The sequence below is a fragment of the Camellia sinensis genome, chromosome 4 (genome assembly GCF_055761805.1).
Source record: "Camellia sinensis isolate YWXY chromosome 4, ASM5576180v1, whole genome shotgun sequence".
Lineage (NCBI taxonomy): Eukaryota > Viridiplantae > Streptophyta > Magnoliopsida > Ericales > Theaceae > Camellia > Camellia sinensis.
In genome coordinates, this window is record NC_138964.1 from 204,284,476 (window position 1) to 204,311,563 (window position 27,088).

Here is a 27,088-nt window from a genome sequence, read left to right on the forward strand (position 1 = left end):
CGGCACAGAATACTTCTGTCTGCCCGGTTTCCTCAATGCTGGGCCTCGGAAGGAATTCAATCAAAAGAGGGTTGGGGGATGCGCTGTCGACCATAGATGTCACGACCCAAACCCGCCCCTATGGGTTTAGCACCGTAACCGGCCAGTAATTCGAGATTACCGTAGGTTTACCCGCTCGAGCGTACATGCAGACGCTCGAGCGTAGACTTTCACGCTCGAGCGTTATGCAAAACAGGGCAAAAGTACTGGATGTGTGAAAATCACGCTCGATTGGGCGCTCGACACTCACTCGAGCATGAGACATAATGTCCCGCTCGAGCGTCAATTATTCCGCTCGAGCGGACATCAAAACAGTGCAAAGTACTGGGAGCACAAATTTCACGCTCGAGCGCCAGTCACCCCGCTCGAGTGTGAGTTCAAAATTTGGAATTTCCAGATTTGAACTTCCAAGCTCAAACCAAGTTCAAATGCATTAAACCAATTCCTTTGGGCCCTTTTTCCTGGAAAACATTTGTAAATACTTAGAATAACTTGATTCAAAGCTCAATTTGTAAAATCAAGGCCCAAAAGGAAGATCAATTCAACTCAATTTGAAACCAATTTTCATGAACATAATTCAAACATAACATGCATGAATTTAAATCATTTCAAAGCTTCAATTTCATGCTCTAATAAGCCAATATTTTCAAAGACAAGGTGAAAACATGGTTTATGATCAAAACATGGACATGCATGTGGCAAATTTATGAAGAACAAGCTCTAAAATGCAAGAGTATACCATGCATGCAATAATTAAGCTTCAATTCAACACATTTGAACCAATTCATGACTTAACTCTTTAATCTACCATGATCCATGCTAGAAGGAACTTAAATACACAATTAAGAGAAGGAAATTCATACCTAGGTTCCTCAATTACAAGTCTAGAGGCTCAATTATGCACTTAAGCTTTCAATTCCTCAAGATTCAAGCCAAATCTCTATGTTGAATTCACTACTCTCACTTTCACTCTCTCTTGGTCGGCTAGAGCTCTCAAATAAGGCTGAGAAAATGTTTTGGTTCAAGGTATACAAGTCTCAAAATGTATAAGGTAGTGGCCACTAAGTGGAACTAATGTAATTAAGTCAAACTATGCAATTTAACATCGTTTAGCCTAATTTAATCATACCGAATCAATTTTCAGATAATTACACCATTAAATCACATAAATTCTACTGATCATGAAACACAAATCAATTTCTGGTTCGGCCGCCGATAAGGCCTTCAATTGTAGTTAAACACAAAGGCATGAACGGATAATTAAACAGTCAACAGATAGACATACAATTAAACAGATATACTTAATCAATTCAGTTCCAGATTTTAGTCAGTCAGTTCAGTACTTCAATCAATTCAGTTACCAGTCATAATCAGTCTCAGTTTAGCAGTAATCAGTAGTTAATCGGTAAACAGTGACAAGGGTTGTTACAGTCTCCGCTTCTTAAAAAAGAGTTTAGTCCTCTAAACTCGATTTACCTTCGTTTTGGAAGAAAACAAGATTCAGCGGAAACAGTTCCGGATATCTTTTAGCCATGTCATCTTCCCTCTCCCAAGTGGCATATACGCCACTATGGTTATGCCAGTCAACTTTCACTAACGGGATCTCTTTGTTTCTTAACTTTTTGATCCGTCTATTTACAATCTGAACAGGCCGTTCCTCGTAAGTGTAGTCATCACTCAGCACTACACGAATAGGCTCTATCACATGGAAAGGATCCCGGAGTAGTCCCTCAACATAGAAATGTGGAAGACGTTGTGCATATGCCCTATTTCAGGAGAAAGCGCGATTTGATACACCATCAGATTGATTTTCTCAATAATCTCATACGGTCCGACGTATCTCGGCGCTAACTTGCCTTTGACTCCAAAACGAGTCTAGCCTTTCATCGGTGTCACTTTCACAAATACGTGATCACCCACTTCATATTCTTTATCCCGTCTTCTGACATCAGCATAACTTTTCTGTCTGCTCTGTGCGGTTTTCAGTCTCTGTTGTATCAGTTTCACTTTCTCAGTCGTTTCGTATATAACCTCGGGCCCAAGCAAAGGCCCATCTCCAACTTCTGCCCAGCAAATCGGAGATCTACATTTTCTGTCATACAATGCCTCGAAAGGCGCCATACCAATACTTGAATGATAGCTGTTGTTGTAGGTGAATTCAGCTAAGGGCAAATGACTTTCCCAGTTTCCCTGAAAATCAAGGACACACGTTCTCAATAAATCCTCCAGAGTCTGGATGGTCCTTTCTGACTGGCCATCGGTCTGAGGATGATAAGCACTACTTAGTCTCAATTCAGTACTCAATGCAGTCTGTAAGCTTTGCCAAAATCTCGATGTGAACTTCGAATCCCTGTCAGAAACAATGGACACAGGCACTCCATGTAGTCTAACAATTTCATCAATATAGAGTATAGCCAATTTGTCCGCATTATAAATTGTCTTAACAGGTAAGAAGGGAGCAGATTTAGTCAGTCTATCAACAATAACCCAAATTGAGTCCATACCTTTACTGGAGCGAGGCAATCCCACAATAAAATCCATGGTGATATGCTCCCATTTCCACTCCGGTATCGGTAAGGGCTGCAATAAGCCTACGGGTCGTTAATGTTCGGCTTTGACTTATTGGCAATGAAGACATTTCGATACAAAATCAGCAATTTCTTTTTTCATTCCCGGCCACCAGAAATTCAGTTTCAGGTCTTGGTACATTTTCGTATTCCCTGGATGGATAGAAAATTTTGAATTGTGGCCCTCTTACAGAACTCTTCTTTTTAATTCAGTATCATTTAGTACACACAGTCTTTCTTGAAATTTCAGTACATTACTTTCAAATTTGAAACCCGGTCTTGGTGTAGTTTCCCTTTCTTCGATGATCTTCTTCAAGGAGTCATCCAGTTGTTGTTTTCTTTAATCTCTTCAATCAGTGCCGGCTGAGCAGAAATAGCAGCTATTGTTCCACATTGTTCTCGTAAAACAATTTCAATTCTAGATTTTTTGAGGTTACAAAGTAATTCCTTCTGCCCGGTAAGCAAACAGGCTAAATTTCCAATTGATTTCCGGCTCAATGCATCGGCAACAGTGTTGGCTTTTCCCGGATGGTACAAAATCTGTAGGTCATAGTCTTTAATCAGTTCTAGCCATCTCCGCTGTCTCATGTTCAGTTCTTTCTGTGTGAAGAAATATTTCAGACTCTTGTGGTCGGTATATACTTCACATGTCGCCCCATACAGATAGTGACGCCAGATTTTCAGTGCAAATACTACTGCAGCAAGTTCCAGATCATGGGTCGGGTAGTTCTTTTCATGCGGTCTCAGTTGTCGGGAAGCATAAGCAATAACTCTCTCATTCTGCATTAAAACACATCCCAAACCCTAAATACAGTATAACCATCCGTACCTGAAGGTAAGATAAGAACCGGTGCAGTCACAAGTCAAGTTTTCAATTCTTGGAATGTTGATTCCCTTTGGTCGGTCCAGTTAAATGATATCCCATTCTGAGTTAACGGAGTCAACGGTAAGGCAATTTTGGAGAAATCTTTGACAAATCTTCTGTAATATCCAGCCAAACCCAAAAGGCTTCGGACTTCGGTCACATTTGTTAGTCTAGGCCAGTTTACTACAGCTTCAATTTTCTGTGGATCAACGGAAATTCCATCTTTGCTAACAATATGTCCCAAAAACATAACATGATCAAGCCAAAATTCACATTTAGACAATTTAGCATAAAGTTTCTGTTCTCTTAGGGTCTGTAGGGCAAGTCTCAGATGATGTTCATGTTCTTCTATACTTTTGGAGTAAATCAGTATGTCAACAATGAATACTACAATAAACTCATCAAGGTATGGTTTAAAGATTCTGTTCATGAGGTCCATAAATGCAGCAGGTGCATTGGTAATTCCGAAAGGCATAACTAAAAATTCGTAATGTCCATACCTCGTTTGAAAAACAATTTTGTCCATGTCCTCTAGTTTAACTTTCAACTGATGGTATCCTGATCTGAGGTCAATCTTAGAGAACACTTGAGCACCCTGTAACTGATCAAATAAGTCATCAATATGTGGCAATGGGTACTTATTTTTCGCAGTTACCTTATTCAGTTCACGGTAGTCAATACACAGTCTCAGCGAGCCGTCTTTCTTCTTCACAAATAAAACAGGAGCGCCCCATGGCGAAGTGCTAGGCCTGATGAACTTCTTATCTAGCAGTTCTTGCAGTTGCACTTTCAATTCCTTCAGTTCAGTTGGAGCCATTCGGTAAGGAGCTTTAGATACTAGCTGCGTTCCCGGAATCACATCAACGGTAAATTCAATCTCTCTGTCAATCAAATCCCCTGGCAGATTATCTGGAAAAACATCTAGGAATTCTCTGACTATAGGAATATTGTTCACGTTAGCATTATCATCAGTAGATACAATCAATACATAACACAAATATCCCTTACACCCCTTTCTAATCAATTTAACAGTTTTCACAGATGAAATCAAATACGGAGGAGATACTACTCCAACCTCATTAAACACAAATTCGGGTAAACCCGGTGGACGAAAAACTACTTGTTTCGTTACACAGTCTATGGTAGCATGGTATTTCGTTAACTAGTCCATTCCCAATATTATATCAAAATGATCAATGTTCAGGGACAGTAAGTCAATAAACAAATGTGCATCTCCAACAATAATTTCACAAGCAGGGTACATATATGCACAGGTCATAGATCCCCCAATGGGTGATGATACAGCTAACAGATAATTCATGGGTTCTAATGGTCTATTCAATTTTCGCAAAAAAGCATGCGACACATATGAATGCGTAGACCCCGAATCAATCAGTACATAAGCATTTTGAGTACACATAGAGAGAATACCTGACACAACGGTCTCGGTATTCTGCACGTCTCCCTGTACTAGGGCGAACACTCGGCCCTGCCTCATGGGCTCTTTCCCGGTAGCTTTGGGGTTCGGTTTTGGTGCTACAGTTAATGCTGCCACGCTTGGTGCAGCTTTACTACTGGCTTGTGGAGCAAAGGGGCAGTCTTTAACCATGTGGCCCACCTTGCCACACCTGTAACAGGCTCCAGATATTTTGTAACAGACCCCTTTGTGCTTCTTGCCATACTCAGAACAGGGTGGTATGAAACCACTCCCTTGGCTGGGGCTAGTTGTTGATCCCGTATTCTGTTTCTTGTTCAATGGGTTATGCTTGCCTTTCTTGAATTTAAAGCCCTGCTTTTTACCACGCTATTTAGACACTAGTGTTTCAGTTTTCAGTGCTTCGATGTTCGATTCAGTCATCAAGGCTCGGTCAAGAACATTTACGTAATTCGGTAATTTCAGAACATTTATTCTGTCGAGTATTGCAACATTAAGGCCGCCTTCAAACTTTCTGGCCTTCTTGTAGTCAGTGTCAACCATATGTGGTGCATAACGGGCAAGTTCAGTAAATTTTGTCTCATATTCAGCAACGGACATTGTGCCCTGTCTCAGCTGTTCGAATTCAGTTACTTTTTTGTCCCTGACACACTGAGGGAAGTACTTTTCAAAGAAGGCTCCTTTGAATTGAGCCCAAGTCATTACAGTCTTGTCATCACGGATAAGCATCCACCACCTTCTAGCTTCTTCTTGCAGAGTAAAGGTGGCCAATAGCACTTTACGTGCTTCGGAGCACGGAAAAATCTCAAACAATTTTTTTGTCTCGAGAACCCACGCTTCAGCTTTTAACGGTTTAAGGCCTCCTTGGAAGGATGGCGGTTTCATTTTGCTGAACTTATGGGTGAGAGCAATTATGTTCCCATCATTAACATTCACATTCTGCTCCGGCTGTACCGGAGGAGGAGGTGGGGGCTGTTGATTCTGTTGTTGATCTAGTCTCTCAGTTATTAGTTACATCATTCTTTCCAGCATTGCCATTCTTGTCTCAGAGGATGAGGATTCAGATTCATTTGCAGTTCTCGCATTATCCATTTCACTATAGGCAGTTATAGCAGTTATCAACATAGGCAGTCATTTGTTTAAACAGATTAACACATTAGCATACATTCAGTCATGTCATAGCCACACACTTATCATGCTCATGTAATGCCCTAATCGCTTTTCTAGGACATCCTATAGCTCATTGAGACACGTGTGTGCGGTATAACTCATGGTAAGTATCGCTCTGATACCACTCTGTCACGACCCAAACCCGCCCCTATGGGTTTAGCACCGTAACCGGCCAGTAATCCGAGATTACCGAAGGCTTGCTTAACAGTAATACAGTAAAACAGAGTACAGGGGCCTGGCGGAAGCCAACACAGTAAATAAACAATGTCCAATGAGCTGTAACAGTCTGTATGCCAAAAAGACTTTTCATATACATATATACAGTCAGACAAAATAGTATGTACAATATATACAGTCAATCAGAACAGGGACTTAATCCCTATTAAATATTACAGTACAATAAATAAAATAGTTACAGAGACAGAAGGGGGAACTAAAACACCCCTAAGCCATAACTTGACAGGCTCGGAACCTCGCAGTAAGGTACAGTGGTTGGCTTGACAAAACTGGAGTTTACCCCGACGCTTCTAACCACAGTCTGGTGCCTGTACACCTACATATATATATGAGCAGTGAGCTAAAGCCCAGTGAATAGCATAATGCGTAAAGAGGTTAAGAATGAATGTCCTTTCAGTATTGAAAATAGTCAGTTGATTCAGTATATCAGTCATTCAGTCATAACAGTCATATGTGGTACATCCATTAGCATAGCAGTACAGTAAACAGTAGGTCTTAAAAGACCGAACAGTAAATGATGGCCATCAATCAGTAAACAATGGTGGTTCCAACAAGGGAACCGACAGAGATCTCTGTAACAGTAACAGTAAACAATAGTTGCTAAGGATGCCACAATACAGTTCAGAATATAGGACACACATTCATTCAATTAACAGTATCAGTTCAGAAAACAGTACAGTTCAATTGTTCAGAAGATAATCATTTTGAACATATCTTTACACAGTTGTTACTCACAGAGTTCTAGGCTACAGTAGAGCTAGAGCGCGGCCCCAGTCGCCAACCCTACACAGTTACAGATTGAACACGCACTAAGCTACACAGTTGGAAAAGATAATAACTTAATCCCTAATTTGCCTCGATGTGTTCTACATCTATATCCTCATTAAGATGTCCTAAACTAGGCCTAAGAATGCCTAGGATGGGATGAGGATGTAAAGACGCATTCAGAAAATATTTTTAGAATTTTCAGAAAACAGAGGTCCCGCTCGAGCGTAGGTTTACCCGCTCGAGCGTACATGCAGACAAAGGTATCCGCTCGAGCGTAGACTTTCACGCTCGAGCGTTATGCAAAACAGGGCAAAAGTACTGGATGTGTGAAAATCATGCTCGATTGGGCGCTCGACACCCGTTCGAGCATGAGACACAATGTCCCGCTCGAGCGTCAATTATTCCGCTCGAGCGGACATCAAAACAGTGCAAAGTACTGGGAGCACGAATTTCACGCTCGAGCGCCAGTCACCTCGCTCGAGCATGAGTTGAAAGTCTACGCTCGAGCGGATACCTTTGTCTGCATGTACGCTCGAGCGGGTAAACCTACGCTCGAGCGGGACCTCTGTTTTCTGAAAATTCTGAAAATGTTTTCTGAATGCGTCTTTACATCCTCATCCCATCCTAGGCATTCTTAGGCCTAGTTTAGGACATCTTAATGAGGATATAGATGTAGAACACACCGAGGCAAATTAGGGATTAAGTTATTATCTTTTCCAACTGTGTAGCTTAGTGCGTGTTCAATCTGTAACTGTGTAGGGTTGGCGACTGGGGCCGCGCTCTAGCTCTACTGTAGCCCAGAACTCTGTGAGTAACAACTGTGTAAAGATATGTTCAAAATGATTATCTTCTGAACAATTGAACTGTACTGTTTTCTGAACTGATACTGTTAATTGAATGAATGGGTGTCCTATATTCTGAACTGTATTGTGGCATCCTTAGCAACTACTGTTTACTGTTACTGTTACAGAGATCTCTGTCGGTTCCCTTATTGGAACCACCACTGTTTACTGATTGATGGCCATCATTTACTGTTCGGTCTTTTAAGACCTACTGTTTACTGTACTGCTATGCTAATGGATGTACCACATATGACTGTTATGACCGAATGACTGATATACTGAATCAACTGACTATTTTCAATACTGAAAGGACATTCATTCTTAACCTCTTTACGCATTATGCTATTCACTGGGCTTTAGCTCACTGCTCATACATATATGTAGGTGTACAGGCACCAGACCGTGGTTAGAAGCGTCGGGGTAAACTCCAGTTTTGTCAAGCCAACCACTGTACCTCACTGCGAGGTTCCGAGCCTGTCAAGTTATGACTTAGGGGTGTTTTAGTTCCCCCTTCTGTCTCTGTAACTATTTTGTTTACTGTACTGTACTGTTTAATAGGGATTAAGTCCCTGTTCTGATTGACTGTATATATTGTACATACTGTTTTGTCTGACTGTATATATGTGTATGAAAAGTCTTTTTGGCATACAGACTGTTACAGCTCATTAGACATTATTTATTTATTGTATTGGCTTCCGCCAGGTCCCTGTACTTTGTTTTACTGTATTACTGTTAAGTAGGCCTTCGGTAATCTCAGATTACTAGCCGGTTACGGTGCTAAACCCATAGGGGCTTGTTTGGGTCGTGACAATAGAAGCAAGGCTGGCCAACTCATCTGCTCGGCCGTTTTCTTCTCGGCCGATCTGTTGGACCCTGATCGCCTGAAATCGCTTGAGGTAGTCCCTGACCAGAGCTTGGTACTTCATCATTCGGTCATCTTTTGCTTCGTAAACCCCAGAAACTTGGTTAACCACAAGTTGGGAATCACTGTAAACCATTAGCTCGGATGCTTGCATCTGAAGCGCGCTCTTGAGCCCGGCCAAGAGCGCCTCATACTCAGCCTCATTGTTGGATGCTGAAAAGCCAAGGGTGATAGAATGTTCAATAGTCAGTCCGCCTGGCAAAATCAGAACTATGCCCAACTTGGCGCCGTGGCGGTTAGAAGCCCCATCAATAAAAAATTTCCACATCTTCCCCACGAAGAGCTTCCAACATTCTGATGGGTCCTGAGAGGCCGGAAGGTTGATGATACCACGGTCGCTCGGCTGTTTGGCTTCAAGTTCTGTGCTGAGCGGTTCCACTTCAGCTTCAGCCCCCCTTGGTGATTCGGCGCCGGACTCAGCAAATTGATCCATAATGCCCAAGTCCGTAGGCGAATGGCCAGGTTGCGGTATTATGCCGGTCGCAGGCTCTGTGCTGAGTGGTTTCACTTCTTCCCCTCTCGGTGATGCGGTACCGGACAGAGCAGGTTGGTCGGTGATACCCAACTCCGTCTTCGCATCACCGGGCTATAGTATCGTCTTAACGGAAGGTGCTTCGGCGGGGAATGCAAATTCCGCGTCGCCAATACCGCCAAGCTGGGGTATTTCGGTCAAGCTTGCATTCACCTCTTCATCTGTCGCGGCAATATCGACCGGGCATACCGGATGAGTTCTGGGTGAGAATTCAGCAACGAAGTCGGCCAAAGTCTAGGCTTTTATGGCAGTGCACGGCTGGAACTTGACGTCAAACTATCCCAACTCGACCGCCCACTTAAGAATTCGACCGGAGAAGTCCGCCCGCTCGAATAAAGCTTTGAGGGGGAACTCGGTCAGAATGATTATTGTATGCGCATGGAAATAGTGCGCCAACTTCCTTGAGGCCATCATTAATGCAAACGCAAGTTTTTCCAGTGGCAAGTATCTCGATTCTGCCGGTAACAAGGTTTTGCTGACGTAGAAGATAGGGAGGTGCTTGATTCTTTCCGACCGAACAAGCACTGCACTGACTGCATGCTGTGAAACGGCCAGATAAAGGTAAAGTTCTTCGCCGGGCTTCGGTGTTACCAACAGTGGCGCCGAAGACAGATACTCCTTGAGCTCGGTCAAAGCCCGATCACACTTTTCATCCCACATGAATTTTGACTTCAATGCTTGAAAGAAAGGACGACAGCGATCTGATGACCGGCTTATAAATCGATTAAGCGCGGTGGCCATTCCGGCCAGATGCTGCGCGTCTTTAGCCGAGCTAGGCTGCTTCAATTCTTGTACGGCTCTGATCTGTGTGGGGTCTGCTTCGATGCCTCGGTTCGTGACTAGAAAGCCTAAGAATTTTTCGGATCCCACGCCAAAGGCGCACTTAGACGCATTTAGGCGTAGCTTGTGTTTTTTGAGAATAGCGAACATCTCGGCTAAGTAAGACAAGTGGTCTGCTTGATGCCGACTTTTAACCACCATATCATCAATGTAAGCCTCCATTGTCCAGCCCAGCAAAGGAGCAAACATCTTAGTCACCATTCTTTGGAAAGTCGCCTCGGCGTTCTTCATACCAAAAGGCATGACTCGATAGCAGAAGAGTCCCTTTGGTGTAGTGAATGAGGTGATCTCTCGGTCTGGGCCATGCATGGCAATCTGATGGTAGCCACGGTAGGCATCCAAGAAACTGAGCCTGTTATGTCCAGCCGTTAAATCCACAAGCTAATCAATTCTGGGCAGAGGGAAGCTGTCTTTCGGGCAGGCTCGGTTGACAGTCTTGTAATCCACACAGACTCGCCACTTCCCATTTTTCTTGGGCACCACGACCGTGTTTGAAATCCACCGAGGGTAGTGCACTTCCTGAATTGTGCGTGCCTCAAGCAAGTTCTTTACTTCCTCTGCAACTACCTCGGCGTGATGCAGCGCCGATCTCCTGGTTCGCTGAATGACCGACTTGGCTCCGAGGAAGATGTTGAGGTGATGGCAAATAAAACTCGGATCGAGGCCGGGCATGTCGTAAGGCGACCATGCGAAGACTTCGATATTAGCCATCAAAAACTCAACCATCTCGGTTCTTTCTTGGGCGGTAAGGCTTGAGCCGAGCAAGAAGAACTTGTCCTGATTCCCTGTATCAATTCGCACTTCTACCAATTCCTCAACGGCTTTGTCCTCGGCCTTAGTACCCACATCATCAAGGACTCCCCGGTCTTTCAATCTCTTAATCATTTGGACGAAGCCCTTGGCAGCCCGGCTCTCGTTCACTGCCACGAAGCATTGCTTCGACATGACTTGATCGCCCCAAACCTCCTCAATTGCCCCCATAGCCGAGGAGAATCTCATTACCTGGTGGTAGGTTGACGCAACGGCTTGCATAGCGTGACGCCATCCTCTTCCAAAGATCAGGTTATAAGTAGATGGTACCTGCAACACCCAAAACTCCACCTGCTTAACCACGGATCCCGCTTTGACCGGCAGGATAATCTTTCCCAAAGGCCACTCCAGTTGTGAGTTGAAACCACCTAGTGGCGAAGTTGCCGAAGCCAAATCTGTATCCCGGAGCTTGAGTTGTTTGAATGCGTCGTAATACATGATCTTGACTGAGCTTCCCTGATTGATTAAGATCCGTTTGACATCAAATTCTTTGACGCGGAGTGTAACCACTAGGGCATCGCTGTGCGGCGTCTGAATGCGCTCTAGGTCCCTTGAGGAGAAACCGATCACATCTTTCTCTTCGGTCTTCCCCTTCTTGATCGCAGGCTGAACCAACAAAACTTCCCTCATGTGTTCTGCCTTCTTGATCATACCGCGGAGCTCGCATACATGCGCCGGTTCCACTATGCCATGGATGACATTAACAACCTCTTGTGGAGGTGCATCCCGGTCATTCGGTCCCCGCGGATCAACCGGAGCTTGATTCGCCTTCACGCCTCCATTAATGTAAAGGTCCAGGTGTCCGGCTGCGACTAGCTCTTCCAGGTGTTGCCTCAAAGGCAAACAGTCTTCTGTCCGGTGGCCGCGCTCCCAGTGAAACGTGCAACGGTACCGCGGATTGAAGCCCTTCTATCCGTCGCCCAACTTAATAGGAAATCGGACATATTTCTCGTCACGGATTTCACTAAGTATGCGATAGATTGGAATCTTAAAGACCGTGGTGATACCTGTCCTGGCCTTCAACATTCTGTTTGCATCGGCTACGTCATCTCGGGGGTAGTCATCCGGGTCATTCCGACGTCCCCTATCTCGGTTTTTGCGATTTGAGCCACGGTCCGATTCCTCAGCGCGGTCATTTGAACGGTTGGACTCGTGTCCGACCGCGTGCACTTTGCCAGCCGACCTCTTGCCCGTTGCTACCGGAGTTGCCTTTGCGGTGGATGCGGACGCATCATCCTCCACTCGGATGTGCTCATTGATACGCTGCATTAGCTGACCCATGGATGTCGGCTGGTGCATGGTAAGCGAGTCCCGCAGTCTATGTCCGATCGGGAGACCACGCTTGTATTGTGTGATCGCAAGGTTGACCGGGCAATCCAAGATCTCGTTGAAGGTCTCCCAATATCTGGAGTTATATGCCTTCAATGTGTCGCTCGGTTCCATTTTGACACTCAGTGGGTGATCAACTTCCTTTGGTGTTTTGGTGTTCGTTTTGAAGCGCGCCACAAAGGCTTCGGCCAACTGCTGCCACCTTTCAATGCTCCCCTCCGGCAGCCTCTCGAACCATTTCAAACCCAGTTCGCCTAAACTCGACGGGAAGATAAGGCACATAAATGCGTCATTCCGCCTATGTCCAACCATGACCTATTGGAAATGACTTACATGCATATACGGGTCGGTTTTTCCGTCGTACAGCGTGAACTTTGGCTGGTGGAAGCCCGCCGGAAGAGGTGTCGTTTCTATATCCACGGAGAATGGAGTGGCGCTCAGCCTCGCCAAGTTTGTGTCTACAAGGAGAGGTGGGGCTGGGCGGGGTGGAGGCATTCCGACCTCCTCGCGGCGTGAACCCCATAGGATAGCCGCTGGAACGCCAGCACCCTCTGAGCCTCCCGCCGGTGAGCCCGTTCCTTTAAGACTGCCCGCAAATCCTCTGAACGAGCAGAATAGGAATACCTCAATGTCATCACTGGACGTGAGGGCTGGTAAGTGCTATCTTGCGCGCTGGATTTCTCTACATGCACGTCGGAATCTCCAACCTTGTGACTTCTGGTGATAGAAATGGAAGGAGTGTGCCGCTGACTATAACTGCCTGAACGACGGGGTTGGGTGCGCTCACTGTGATCTCCCACTCCAGCTACACCCTTCCCTTTGACATGCCGCTTCAGCTCCTCCATCTCCGCTGCCATTCGTTGGATGATGGCGTCCTGGTCCCTTAGCTTGTGTTCCAGACGTCTGGCGTGCGATTCGCTCCGCCGCCGATGACCGTCTGGACTCCATGAATGACCATAACTTCTTCCACGCTTATCACGTGCGTCTCCTGAGTGTCCTCCTGGAGAAGTCTCCAGGTCCGCCATCGGAGGAATGATGGTGGGATGTCCTTCTCTCCGTCTGCCCGACTCCGGGGTAACTCCGTCGACGGTAGATAGCGGAATCTCTTCGTTGTTCGCCATGGACGGCGATCAGATGAGCCTAGAAGACAAGGTTTTGTCTGCAAAGTTCCCACAGACGACGCCAATTGTGCGGGGAGCAAATATTCAGGCAAGCTCGCACTCCTTTCTTCCAAACTCCTGTCTGTCCGATTGACCTGCAAGCACAACGGTGGTAAGCTACCCGACGGTGTGTGGCCGGAAAATCCCTCCGACGATCAAGTTAGACACACACACATGGATAGAGAGAGAGAGAGGACTGAGTTGTGTTTAGTGTTTATCTCACCAAAATGTCATATGTCTAGTATGGGGGCTCAGACTCGCTTATATACCTTTTGCACCCCAAATCTACTCTCATTAGTCTCTCGACATGTGGTGCTGCTATCCCATCTGTCAGCACAAATCTTGCTGAACATCACCTAACCCAACTGCCAGCCCACTCTACTGGGAGCTCGGCAGCCAGCATCTCGGCTGCCAACGGCCATGCCGCACTTCAAGCCCAAGTGTTCCAATAGCCAAGCTCATTGAGGACCAAGCTCGGTTGCATCCCGGCATAGCCGAGCTCGGGATAACTCATACTAGTTTGCCACCGACTTTCCTATCGAGCTAACTTATGAACCATGGAACATCCATGCCGTGCCTGGCGCCAATCATCTCACTTGACTGGCTTCTACACCATGAAGCCACGTAGATCGGTCCGACCACGCCTGGCCTGGCGCCGGACATCTCACTTGACCGGCTTCTATACCATGAAGCCAAATAGTTTGGTCCGACCATGCCTTGCTTGGTGCCGGACATCTCGCTTGACCGGCTTCTATACCATAAAGCCAAATAGCTTAGTCCGACCACGCCTTGCCTTAACCGAGCAAAACCTTTCAGGATAGGCCTGTTTCACCGCGGCCCAAACTTGTTCGGCCCAAATCTGCCCGGCCATTACCATGGCCCAAACCAGACCATAAATCTCCCTCTCAATATGAGAATCTTTTTAATTTGGAATGATTTAAGATATGGAATTCTTCAAACATTCTAAAAGAACGTGGAATTGTTCAAATATTTCAAAAGGAGTACAGAAACTCCTTAGTAAAGTTTTGAACAAATATATAATTTCAATTTGTAATACTCCAATGTAACACTCAAACGTAACACTCTAATATAGCATTCCAAAAAAACTCATTATTATAATTTTTCCAGATGTAATATTCTAATGTAACACTAAAAAAAAAACTCTTTAGTGTAAAACTCTAATGTAACACACACAAAAATTCCTTTAGGATACTTTTTCTAAACGTAATATTTCAATGTAATACTCTAAAAAAAGATTGTTGGATTCTTCAAACCATTCTAAAAGGGTGTGAGATTCTTCAAACTACTCTAAAATGAGTACAAAATTTCCTTACTAAGTTTTGAATAAATGTATAATTTCAAACTGAGAGTATTACATTTGGAAAAAGTATACTATGTTGTTTTTTAGTGTTTTTATGTGTGTTACATTAGAGTGTTATATTTGAGATTACGTTGATTAAAGTGTAACATTTGGAAAGAGTATACTAAGGAGGTTTTTTTTTTTGTGTGTGTTATATTGGAGTGTTACATTTGAAAAAAGTACAGTAATGAGTTTTTTAGTATGCTACATTGAAGTGTTATGTTATTAGAGTATTATATTAGAGTGTTACGTTCCTATTCGTAATGCGGATTTTGTTCCAGAAAGTGGGAAAACCTAAAACATCTATAGTGCAGATTGTCCAAATGTATAATTTTATATTTGAAGAAACCTACTTTTATACCTAACAAATTAAACCCAAACATGTAAATGACTACTATTTTGTGTAATTTTCATTTTAATGGGACGTTTGAGTTCATAAGAAAAAATAAATGACTAAACTATTCACAAGATCACATTTTGGGATTTATTAGTACTTCACCCTTTAAAAAAAATTGCTTAGAATATTTAAAAAATTCAGTAAAAATTTAAAAAAACGAAAAACAAAAAAATTAAATTTTTTGAGAAGTGAATTTTAAAAATCCAAACCAAACAAGTTGAATATTTATTTTTTGATTTAATAAATATTTGATGAAAGGATTGGAAGTTATTTATGAACATTTTTTTGTTAAATTAAATTTGATGAAAAAAAAGGGTTAAGAATTGAATATGCTAAGAGGAGAAAAATAATTCAACCAATCAATTTCACCTATGCGATTTTCATTTGCACCACACATATCTACTATTATACATTATATTTTTGTAATTTTTTTCATTTGTTCTTATTGATTAACTATTCTCCCTTTCAACTATCAACACATCTGTCAACCCAGGTCATATCGATTGAGGGATTGTTTGAGATTGGCTTTTTTTAGAACTTTCTAAAAAAAATTAGATTTTTTATAATCTACTCGTCTAGACGAACCATAAAAGTAAAAAAATAAAAAAATAAAAAATTGGAAAAAGAGTAAAAAATTGTTGTTTTTTTGGCTTTTAAAAGTATTTTTTTTATTTGTTTGCTTTTTAGTTATCAATTTTTGAATTTGTTTCTACTTTCTATATTCTTCTACATGATAGACTAGAAAAGTCAAAAAATAATAAACACAAAAAAAATCAGGGAAAAAAATTGAATTTTTTGGCTGGATGGCAAACGAAGCCTCAATGTTGCATCCTCCTACTATGCTGAAAGCAATTAATCAGGGAAGGAACTTTTATGGAAGTGTTTCCAAATTGTGAATCCAATCATGGCAATCACAATAGAGGAGAAAATAAAGAAGCTCTTTTTATAAAATCAAGGCAAAGTGTATTGCTTTGCAAGGCCTCAATTCATATACATGTACACTTCCATGGAGATGGAACACAAGATTCTATAGATAAAAGCTCCACTGTCACATCCTTGACAGTATTGACTACATGGAACTTTTATCATCTCCCTCCAACAACCAGTAAAATCATCTATTTTTCTGGTTTGGTGCCTGCATCACCAGAAAATTATAACAACCAATTAAAAAATAAATGGTGAATAAATGTTCAGAACACATGGATTTAGCATACCAGAATAGAACAGAATATCTGGAAAACCAACAAAAAAAAAAAAAAAAAATTGGCCAACTGCTAAAAAGAAAAGACAGAAAATTTCATACTAAATGGTCAATCCAAGTCATCAAAAATATAGTGTGCATGCATTTTCTACTCTTCACTCGCATCTAGATATGCCTCAGACATATTATGAATTTTTCTTTTTTTAATTTTTGCGGAGCCAAATATGAAGGATTCACGTCCGTCATTATTTCATTATTTATGATGCCCTGGTGCCTGAGGGCTTGTCTTGTGTCCACAATATGATGAAGGAAAAGTCTACAGAACCAGAAAACTAACCACAAAAATCAAAAATTTTAGATCTATGGTGTACATTTGAAGTTCTTGTTGTGCATTTGAAGTTCTTGTTGTGTGGCAACACCTTGAGTGAATCTTGGCCATAGATTTTAAATTACGGGTGCCTTTCTGATATATATATATATATATATATTTCTTGGGTACGTAGTATTTCTGTATGATGAAACACACATTTTCAGTTGACTATCATAGATAAAAATCTGTTTAAACACTGTTTTAATTCCAGGGGGTAGCCAGGCATTTTCTAAACATCGGTGGTCAAATGGTCTATAGCGATGATCTTTGAATAAAAAGTTGTTTTGAAGTTAAGCAAAAAATTACCTTGTACGAAAATTGAGACAATAATCCAAAGGAAGCCATTTACCTGATGCTTTCTCAGTTTTTGTATTTCATGGTTTCTTTCTCAAATCCAACTGTTGGGAATTGTTTTGCATATTCCTCAACCTCATGTCGGAGCTTTGCAATCTCAGATTGAATCGGTGCACTGGACTGCATTGTCGCCAAAAAGTCTTTCAACTTTGTCCCTGCACCATAAAAAACAGCATACGATACAATCCCCTTGTTAGCACACTCCAGGACAAGGGTATGATTGCAACTAACCATAAATACGCGTACATGTCACACATCACGAGCATATATGAATAAAGTGGTGATCACTCTACTTCTACACGCAAATGGACACTATTGACGATAATATTTAAGAATTGAGATATAATCAGTTTAGGAACCTTTAGTTTCAGCCTTTATCTTCACAGCCACCTTTACAGCAGCGTCAAAGAAGTCAGCAACTTTGGCAAAATCCTCCTCAACAAATCCCCTGGAAGTGAGAGCAGGGGTTCCTGAAAGCACGAGAATTCATCAACTTTCTGTAATTTAAATAAGATAACTGAGGTACAATATGATTAAGAGGCCTATACCCATCCTGATGCCACCGGGAACCATAGCAGATACATCACCGGGAACAGTGTTTTTGTTGGCTGCAATGTGAACAGATTCCAACACCTTCTCAACTCTGGAACCATCAATACCCTGTTGGAAAGAAATCAAATGTAAAGAAAACACATAATAGCTATAGCTAAACAGAATTGGATAATTTCTAAACAGAATTTAAAAAAAAAAAAAAAATCTCCTAACTAGTGAAAGATTGAATCCGTTTTCTCCTTTACCATATTTTTTAAATTCACCAAAACTAAGTGGTTCTCAGTCCCACCAGAAACAAGTTCATAGCCATTCTCAGTTAAAGTCTGCAAATTTGAAAGATCAGTTAGGCATTTTCTACACCAACGGAGCACCATATTGGTTAAAACTTATTAAGTATAAGAAGAACAAGACAGGTGTAACAATGAGAACTTGCTGTAACTAGTTCTGACATGTCATTGGGCCATACCTGTGCAAATTTTGAGCAATTGCTGAGAACTTGCTCTTGATAGGCTTTGTATTCTGGAGTCATAGCCTGCATTTTACAAGAATATGAGAACACAAATATAGAGGTTCGAACAATTCATCTTTGTGTCTATAGGTTCTGAGTCCCAAAACAAATTAGCATGCTACGCTTGGTAATCCTCTATGGGCCAACAGTTTTTTTTGGCAGCCTTCGAGTTTTATCCAACTGCAAACTTAGAACCTACTATTCATACTTTTTTGTTTAGACTATTTGAATACGTCTACATGATATCACTGTAGTGTGATACATATAATGTAGAAATTGATGTATTATTGATTGATGTATAGATATATTACAATGATTCCTATATATAGAAGAGAGGATGTGGGAAGAGAATAGGTGAGTGTGTAGTAGGTATGGAGTAGGTGAGGAGTAGGTGGAGAGTAGGTGAAGTAGGTGAGTGTGTAGTAGGTGGTAGTGGTAGGTGTGTAGTAGGTGAATTTTAACAGCCCCCCGCAAACTCAAGGGGGATAGGAACTAACCAACTTGAGTTTGGAGAGAGTAACAAAACAAGAAAATACAGAAAAATAAAAGAGGATAGGAGACACTGTATGGTCGTGTCAGACCATTGGTGAAGACACTGGATGGTGGTGTCATAACGTTGTAGAGGACACTGTATGGGGGTGTCATAACGTTGTAGAGGATACTGTATGGTGGTGTCATAACGGTGTAGAGGACACTGGATGGCGGTGTCAGACCGATGTAGAAGACAGTTTATGGGGTCATGTCGGACCGTTGTAGCAGACAATGTTGTGACAGTTGTTGTGACAGTTTACAGAGTCTTGTCGGACCCATGAAGGAGCTAACCGGAATCGATGTCGGGACAGTTTACAGAGTCTTGTCGGACCCCTAAAAAGTCGCACCCTCAAAAGGTGTTGTGACAGTTGTTGTGACAGTTTACGGAGTCTTGCTGGACCCTTGTAGAAACTAACCAGAATCAATGTCGGGACAGTTTACAGAGTCTTGTCGGACCCTTGAAGGAGCTAACCGGAATCAATGTCGGGACAGTTTATAGAGTCTTGTCGGACCCTTAAAAAGTCGCACCCTCAAAAGGTGTGCCCAATCTGTCAAAAAAGGCGTGCCATCAAAAGGCGTGCCCAATCTATAAAAAGGCGTGCCATCAAAAGGCGTGCCTATCAAAAGGAGCGCCCATGTTGTCGGCGAGCGCCGAGAGGCACATGATGCGCGTGTCTGCCTCGGCTATTTAACCAAGGTTGAGGCGGAGGCTGTGCAAACCAGTCTGAAACCGCCGAAAATCCTTTGAAAAAAACTCTTCCGTTTCTGAGAAAGAGATTCTGGAACACTCTGTTGCCATTTTGTAACCAACCCTTCTCTGAAACACTCAGCAACCCATAACATGGTCTCGTCTTCCCGTTCAGCTACCCAGAATATGGCCTCTTCGTTCCGTGGTCTGCTCACTCTCTTTCCCGACCTCAACGAGTCAACAAGAGAGATAACTGGTGCAGTGGCCAGTGAACCTCAACCAAGCGCCTCCGGTTTTGCTCCGTTGAACTTTCCGATGCGGTCAGTGGAGCAAAAAATGGCGGTGCAAACTGATATTGAGGCCAATCAGTATACTTTGAAGTTATGTGTGGAAACCATGACGGCGGTCACAAACTTGTCGCACCGGCTGCAGAGTAGGACAAATGAGGTGCAGCAGTTAAACGCCCAACTGGCTCTGCTCCAACGCATGTATAAGGATGCGCGAGCAGAGATAAGTGTGCTAAAGGCGGAAAACAAGGAGCTGAAGCGGAAGGCCACCGTGATGTTCCGATTTGGAGGTCCGCCATACACTATAGTGGAGGAGTATGGGGGAGTGAACGTGCTCGGTGGAGTGGGAAACACGGAGGCAACACCGTCAAGGGCCGCCCAAGACGGAGGCAAGAAGAAGAGACCGGCGGCAGAGTAGAGAAGAAAATCCCCGCCTGTGAATGTGGTTGTTTTGTTTTTGGTTGGTTGTTTGTGTGATTTTTTTTTTTTTTTTGTAAAATTATGATCGGGGTTGATCCCCGGCATGAAGAAATGACAAGTTTGTGGAATGTGGTTGGTGTTATTTTGTGTTGTTGTGTTTAATAATAAAAATAAAATAAAATAAAACAATGGATAAAGAAAATAAAGAAAAATATTGGTGGATGGGTCATATGAAAAACATCGGTGTGATTTTTTATTTTTTATTTTTTTTTATTTTTTTATTTTATTTTTTTTTTTTGTGGAATATAAAAAAAAATAATAAGCAGAGAATGGATGTCGTGCATGTGAGTGGATGGGGCAGTGTGTTGAGTGTATGGGGCAGAGAATGGAATAAATTAAGAGAAAGGAGAGATATGATTTCTTTTGAGGCACACTTTGTGTATAAGCTACCCCACTCAGCAGTGGCCGCTCGAAGGCTGTGCGGGCCGTGTACTGAGCAAAAGATTCCTGATCAATTGCTGATGGGTTCTTGAAATAATGGAAAGTTGAGACAAGGATAGCCAAGGCATGGACATGGTTAACACTGACACTGAATTGATCTTGCAACATCCTGGCTCGCTGATCGCACATGCTCACAAGCACTTCTTTCCTTCTCTCCTTGTTATCAGCATCCATTCCCCTGTATTTGATGCCGCTAGCAATGGCCATAATGAAGATCCAAATCACTAGAATTCTCCCAGTCCGAATGGAATCTGAAACGCAAGGATCCGAGTCCGTCTTCTTCGATTTGGATCTGAACAATCTCGCGAAGAGAGAGAGAACCTAGTCTTCTTCTTCTTGCTCGAGTTTATAGTACCAGGGGGGCCAATTTGCGGAGTACTGTAGAACAACTGATCGGACAGCGAGTGGTGGTGGTGGCCGGAGATTCTAGATGCACGGCGACAGACGTACGGCGAGGTTAAGCGAGGGAAAACGAGAGGCGGTGGAAGAGGATCAGTTTTCCGGCGATCTTCTTGTTCGAGATGGAATTTGTTGAGCTCGATTGGACTTGTGCTTGAGCTGCGATTAGGGCAAAGAGTCGTTCCCGGAGACAAGAACCGCAGACACCGACGCTGCTACTGAGATCGGTAAGATGGTTCTTACACCTCATTGATATATATGTGTATGTGTGTGTCTGGTATCGTGGTGATGGGTCGTGAATGAGAAGATCAAGTTGGTGTTGTGTATGTGTCTGGGTTGACTGGGTGAGTCAAGGACAGCGACTCGAAGGAGTTGGGCGTGAAGGTGGTGGACTCGAAGAAATTTCAAGGTATGTGTAGAAAAGTCTAGCGGACTAGGTTGAGGTCCGGCGGGCGGCTAAGGTGAGATTGCCGCCCGCCGGGGAAGCGAAAATACTAGGTTCTAAACCTGCTCTAATACCATGTAGAAATTGATGTATTATTGATTGATGTATAGATATATTACAATGATTCCTATATATAGAAGAGAGGATGTGGGAAGAGAATAGGTGAGTGTGTAGTAGGTATGGAGTAGGTGAGGAGTAGGTGGAGAGTAGGTGAAGTAGGTGAGTGTGTAGTAGGTGGTAGTGGTAGGTGTGTAGTAGGTGAATTTTAACATATAAAAACATATATGCAAAATGATCCATCGAAAAGCATGTTGCATACTATTAAACAGCATGTCCATTGAACAGCATCGTATAGATCAAAAACTACAACTACAGAATTACTTATTTTTCTATTTTTAAGACCATTATGGCATTATGGATCTGAATGGTTTGCAATCTAGAGAAAGCCTCATGCTGACAACCATTGGGCCAATGGCAAGAATCTTTTTTTTTTCTTTTTCTTTATCATACATGGTTGCATTCAATGGTCATATATTCACACCAGGTTGCATATATGTTCTGGGAAGTCTCAATGAATATTATCCTGTCAGAAACTAACCTGTTTCAATGCAACCGCTAAGCCAGTAATTGTGTGGTTATGTGGACCACCTTGAAGTCCCGGAAAGACAGCTTGATTGATTTTGTCTTCATAGTCATACAACACCTTCAAGAAGAGCTCAAAGTATTAATATATGTACTTATTTTTTCTGTTCTTTTTTTATTTCAAACCATGCAATTGAAATTTTATTAATTATAACTAGAGGGCTACAGAATGCAAAAAATGAAACAGTTAAAATGCTTTGCTTTAAACAACTCACCTCTTTTCCTTGTTTATTAATCTCCTTTACCCCCTTCCTGAAGAAAATCATTGCACCACGTGGACCACGAAGGGACTTGTGGGTTGTGGTGGTCACAACATCAGCATAGTCAAATGGTGATGGGATGACACCGGCTGCAACCAAACCACTGATGTGTGCCATATCTGCCAACATAATAGCTTTCTGCTTGTCACAGACCTGTGGAATACATGGAAAATATGAACTTGAAGCTATAGAGAATTCAAATGAAATAAGTTAAATTCTGATGTCTGATTATATTAACTGAAATAAAGTAAATCAATCAAGTGGATTTACCTTGCGAATTCGTGCATAATCATATAGGCGTGCATAAGCACTAGCACCAGCAACTATCAGTTTTGGCCTGAAGAGTGTGGCACTTTTCTCCATCTGCCATTTAACAGTTTCAAAGTCTCATGAGCCTAATTCTAATAACCAGGTAGAGCCACACAATTTACACTGGCAATGATGAAGCTGAAAAAAATATGGGGTGAAGTAGCAAGGAAAGATTCACAATAATAAGTGAAGAAGAAGGCTACCTGATCGTAGTCGATATAGCCAGTGCTCTCATTTAATCTGTATGGCATTGTCTCAAAAAATATTGAAACTGCAGATATCTTCTTTGTGTCAGTCTGCTCAATACGAAAAGGGAGAAAATTAGATTACTTCCATATTATGTAACCAGTGGAAATTCTTATATTTACCAAAAAGACAAGATCATAATCAGGAGATAAAAATGATGTAATGTACAATGAAGTTCCTGAGAACTATTATCCAGATTCAATTAAGTCAATTCTGTTTGGCTTTAGTAAGTTACTCCCGGCAAGCCCAGAGAAATTTTTTTTCTAAATTTACAAATATGTATGCAGAGAATCATCAAAGAGTAATCTTTTCTTGTTATGAGTCGTGGAAGTACAAGCTTTTCAATAAGTGTGTTCCTTCATGGCCCAGACGTTCTATAAAATCCCAGATTTTCCACGGGCAGTTTTTTTTTTTTTTTTTTTTTCCCTGTTTATACCTTCCACACAGAAGTTGGTGTTAGAATATAACTTTCAGCTTGCAGTAGTTTCTGATTATTTAGTTTTATTTTTATTTTTTGATAAGTAACAGCAGTTGTTTCAGATGATTGATAATTCAAAAAACCAGTGAAGAGTGCTTAAATTGATAATTCAAAAAACCAGTGAACCTATAACAGACAAACAAGTAGTAAAAACATTTCCTTGACAGAATTTATTTAGTCCGCCCAATATGTCAGTTTCCAGTTTCCAACAAGAACATTGGGGCTGGGGCATCAAAATGCATGCAATTGACAGTTTAAACCACCAATGAAGATAAAAACAGACATAACACATTTCACAAGTGCAGATGAATTATCATGCACTGATAATCGTGTAATTTCAATTGAACTAATTAAGAATAGAACAAAATAATCCTTTCTACAATCTTTTAAGGTGAAAAAGGTTTAAAACAGACTTACATTTAATTTATCACAGACTACCACAACCTAAAAACAGGAACTAGTTATTTAGCAGAAAATAAATAAATAATGGAAGTTGTAATCACCTGATAGCCATGCGAAAGATGTCCACCATGAGGAAGATCAAGAGCCATGATTCTTTCATGAGGTTTTAGTAATGCGGTGTAAACTTGAAAATTAGCTGGAGACCCAGACAAAGACTGCACATTCACTGCATCATAACAGGTCATTAGAATTCTTCTTCTTCTTCTTCTTCTTCTTTTTTTTTTTTCATAAACATGTATGGAATTATGGTCTTGTCTTTTAGTAAAATCTCAAAAGGCAATAAAAAGCACATGAGTGTACATTGTTTACATCCCAAACAAGTCTACGTTTTTGCTGTGCATAGATTACACACCTCCCCATTTTGAAGGGTCCAACCGAAATGCTTCTAGAGCACGCTTCTGGCATAAGGATTCGGCCATATCAATATACCTGAAAGAAAAAATTCTCATACTATCAGAATTATTGTTTACCAGTAAGTTAAAGACTATAAGAAATGAGTCAACTACGCATATGGACTTATGCTAATTGATATCAGCAGCCATTAGATATTTACAGATATTACAAGCAACATAAGAAACAAAAAATAATAAAAATAGATGAAGCGATTCCCGTACTCATTTCCTCCATAGTATCTAGCACCCGGGTATCCTTCACTATATTTGTTGGTCATTACCGACCCAACTGCTTGCATCACAGAGATAGAAGTGAAATTCTCCGAGGGTATCAGTTCAAGTCCCTTCACAAACATAAATTGAATTCCATGAGATATCAAATTCAAAATGAAATTGTATCTTGTAACCACATTATGAAGGTTTTCTATGTGACAGTGTATTTGTTTGCTCAGAAAATGCAGGACAAAGTAACCAAAATTTTGAACCTTAGATTATCTTTCATTTGGCACCCAAGAAAATAACACCTTTAGTCAACTGACCTGAGCAAAACTATTTCACTCATGCTCTATTATGCTCTATTTGTTTCGGCAGAAAACATTTTTCATTTTTTGGCTTTTGGTACGACGGAAAATGAAAGTCAAATGGAAAACGTTTTTTTGTGAAAAACAAGTTTATTTCGGCAAAAAATATTTTTCACTTTTGAAAAATGAAACAAGTTTTTCAGACTAACATTTTATCTTTACCACCACACTACCACTAGCAGCTCGACCTCCGCCACCATCACCACCACCACCATCTCCACCTCACAACCAACACCACCACCGATACAACCACTTTAAAGGTCAGAGTCAAATATAAGAAAACAATCTTTTTCATTGAAACTGTTTTCTGTCAAAACAAACATAATTATGGTAAAATTCTAATCTTCTAAACAAATTAACCAAAACAATAAAAACTAAGATTCAAAATTTTGCACTCTTAATTTTCCTATCTACCAAACTCTGGTAAAAATAAGTATATATAGATAGGGAGAGAGAGAGAGAGTGTATATACCTTCCATTGTCTAGCTTTTTCAAGCTCGATAATATTAGCAATCTCAGGATCGACAACTTCAAGCGGAGAATTCAATTGCTTTGGCCACTGTAATGTGATTTTCGATTTAAATCATTGACATGTTCATATCAAATGAGATCAAATCCATATTCAGAATCACATAAAGAAGCCGAAACAATAAATCAAACAGTTCACGTGCTTAACTGAGACCCGACATTTCTCCTTCTCATACACAGCTTCGTTCGGCAAAGACGACTACCAAAAAATAAATAAATAAATAAAATTCGTTAATACAAAATCGAAAAATGTTTTCTCTGTTTTTAGAAAAAAAAAAAAAAAACCATGTAATAGAGGGATCCGCCATTGATGAGGCGCTGAATTGGCTTCTCCGCTGAAGATGAGAGTCTGCGAAGCGCCAATGCCATTGCCATCTCTCTCTCTTTCTCTCTCTCTCTCTCTCTGTTTCTCTATCTTCTTCAGTCTCTCTTTTTGTGCTCTTTGGCTGAGCTTTTGGTGGTTGGAGAATTTTATTTATTTTTATTTTATTTTTAATTTCTGGTTTTGTCGTTAACTAACGAAAGGTTTATCTTTTTCCGATAAGATCTCAATTCAACACATTCACTTTTTTAACATATATTTTTTATTTTTTAACAAGAGGATGTTAATAAAAATATATAATGTTGTTGATTTTTTAATTTTTTTAATCAATTGATCTTAGTTTGATAGCTTTCAACTTAAATAATAAAATCAATAATTAGGCTGGCAAGATATTTAAAAGTTTGAATTCAAGTTTGATTTGGGCAGTGTCACTGATCTGAGCAATTCAAATAATCTAAAATCTAAACTATATGTAAATATACATATAAATTAATATTTCAATTGAATAATGTTAAAATTATGTGAACTTTTAGATTATATTAATTATATATAATATACACAAGTAATAAAACATAAAAATCTTATCCTTTTTTTTTCTCATTAAAAAATGGCAGAAATATTGATTTCTCATTTTTTTAAAATTATTTATTTTGATAAAATTAATGATTTTATAAAGAAAAAATGTCAATTGGGTCTAACTTTAAAAAGATTAATTAGCCTAGTTAAAATATTTAAAAAAAAAAAAAAAACTAGACTTCGTGGGCAATTTGCCCGAGTTCAATTTATTATGTTGAAGCTAAATTTAGATTACAAGTTAAACTCAAACTAATTTAAAAAAAATTTCATCTCAATCGAATCGGTCTGAATTGCACCCTTAAAAACCTGGATAGTTTGCACACCTACCAAAAACCAACCATGGAAGCCCTATCTTAAGCGTACATTTCTCAGCCACAAAGTGAGTGTCTATCAGAGAGATATGCTTGATAGGGCCATGACTTGTTTGAGATGGAAAGTTGGCCACCTAAGCCATATGTTTGAATGAACTGTTTCTATTTCAGCTCCAGGTTTTTCTTTTGTGTCACTTTCACAAATTATTAATAGAAAGTAATATTGGGCTCAGGGCTTTAGATCCATTCTTTGGTTACAGATTACTCAAAAATGGGCCGACCTTGGGCCTTTAAAAATGGGCTCATTAGAACATAGGCTTGTTTTTCTTAGTACTCTCTATTAAATTATTTAAGGTTATAATTTATTTTCAATACACTCCACATTTTTTCACAAGATAAATTCATAATTTGTAGTACACCCAACTTTATTGGTTTGTAAGGGTTGAATTTGG

General features: G+C 41.0%; 1 protein-coding gene across 1 annotated transcript; it reads right to left on the reverse strand.

The window, feature by feature from the left end:
* Nucleotides 1-16,190: 16,190 nt before the first annotated feature.
* On the reverse strand, nucleotides 16,191-26,114 carry LOC114271572 (serine hydroxymethyltransferase, mitochondrial). The gene is made up of 16 exons (XM_028213180.2): nucleotides 25,713-26,114; nucleotides 25,576-25,626; nucleotides 25,372-25,458; nucleotides 24,541-24,662; nucleotides 24,279-24,355; nucleotides 23,968-24,092; nucleotides 22,944-23,036; nucleotides 22,702-22,794; nucleotides 22,387-22,584; nucleotides 22,128-22,232; nucleotides 18,217-18,282; nucleotides 17,996-18,073; nucleotides 17,747-17,858; nucleotides 17,558-17,668; nucleotides 17,194-17,353; nucleotides 16,191-16,408 (listed from the first exon to the last, which is right to left on the reverse strand). Exons 1-15 carry the CDS (start codon nucleotides 25,800-25,802, stop codon nucleotides 17,205-17,207), a joined length of 1,557 nt encoding a protein of 518 aa, XP_028068981.2. The 5' UTR covers nucleotides 25,803-26,114; the 3' UTR covers nucleotides 16,191-16,408; nucleotides 17,194-17,204.
* Nucleotides 26,115-27,088: the final 974 nt, after the last annotated feature.

Bases quoted from the DNA above. Each gene is read 5' to 3' on its own strand.
- LOC114271572 (XM_028213180.2), bottom strand. From the start codon at position 25,802: ATGGCAATGGCATTGGCGCTTCGCAGACTCTCATCTTCAGCGGAGAAG. The intron at 25,627-25,712 runs GTTTTTTTTTTT...ATTTTTTGGTAG, and splicing joins GCGGATCCCTCTATTACATG to TCGTCTTTGCCGAACGAAGC. The intron at 17,354-17,557 runs GTTCCTAAACTG...TTTATGGTGCAG, and splicing joins GATAAAGGCTGAAACTAAAG to GGACAAAGTTGAAAGACTTT.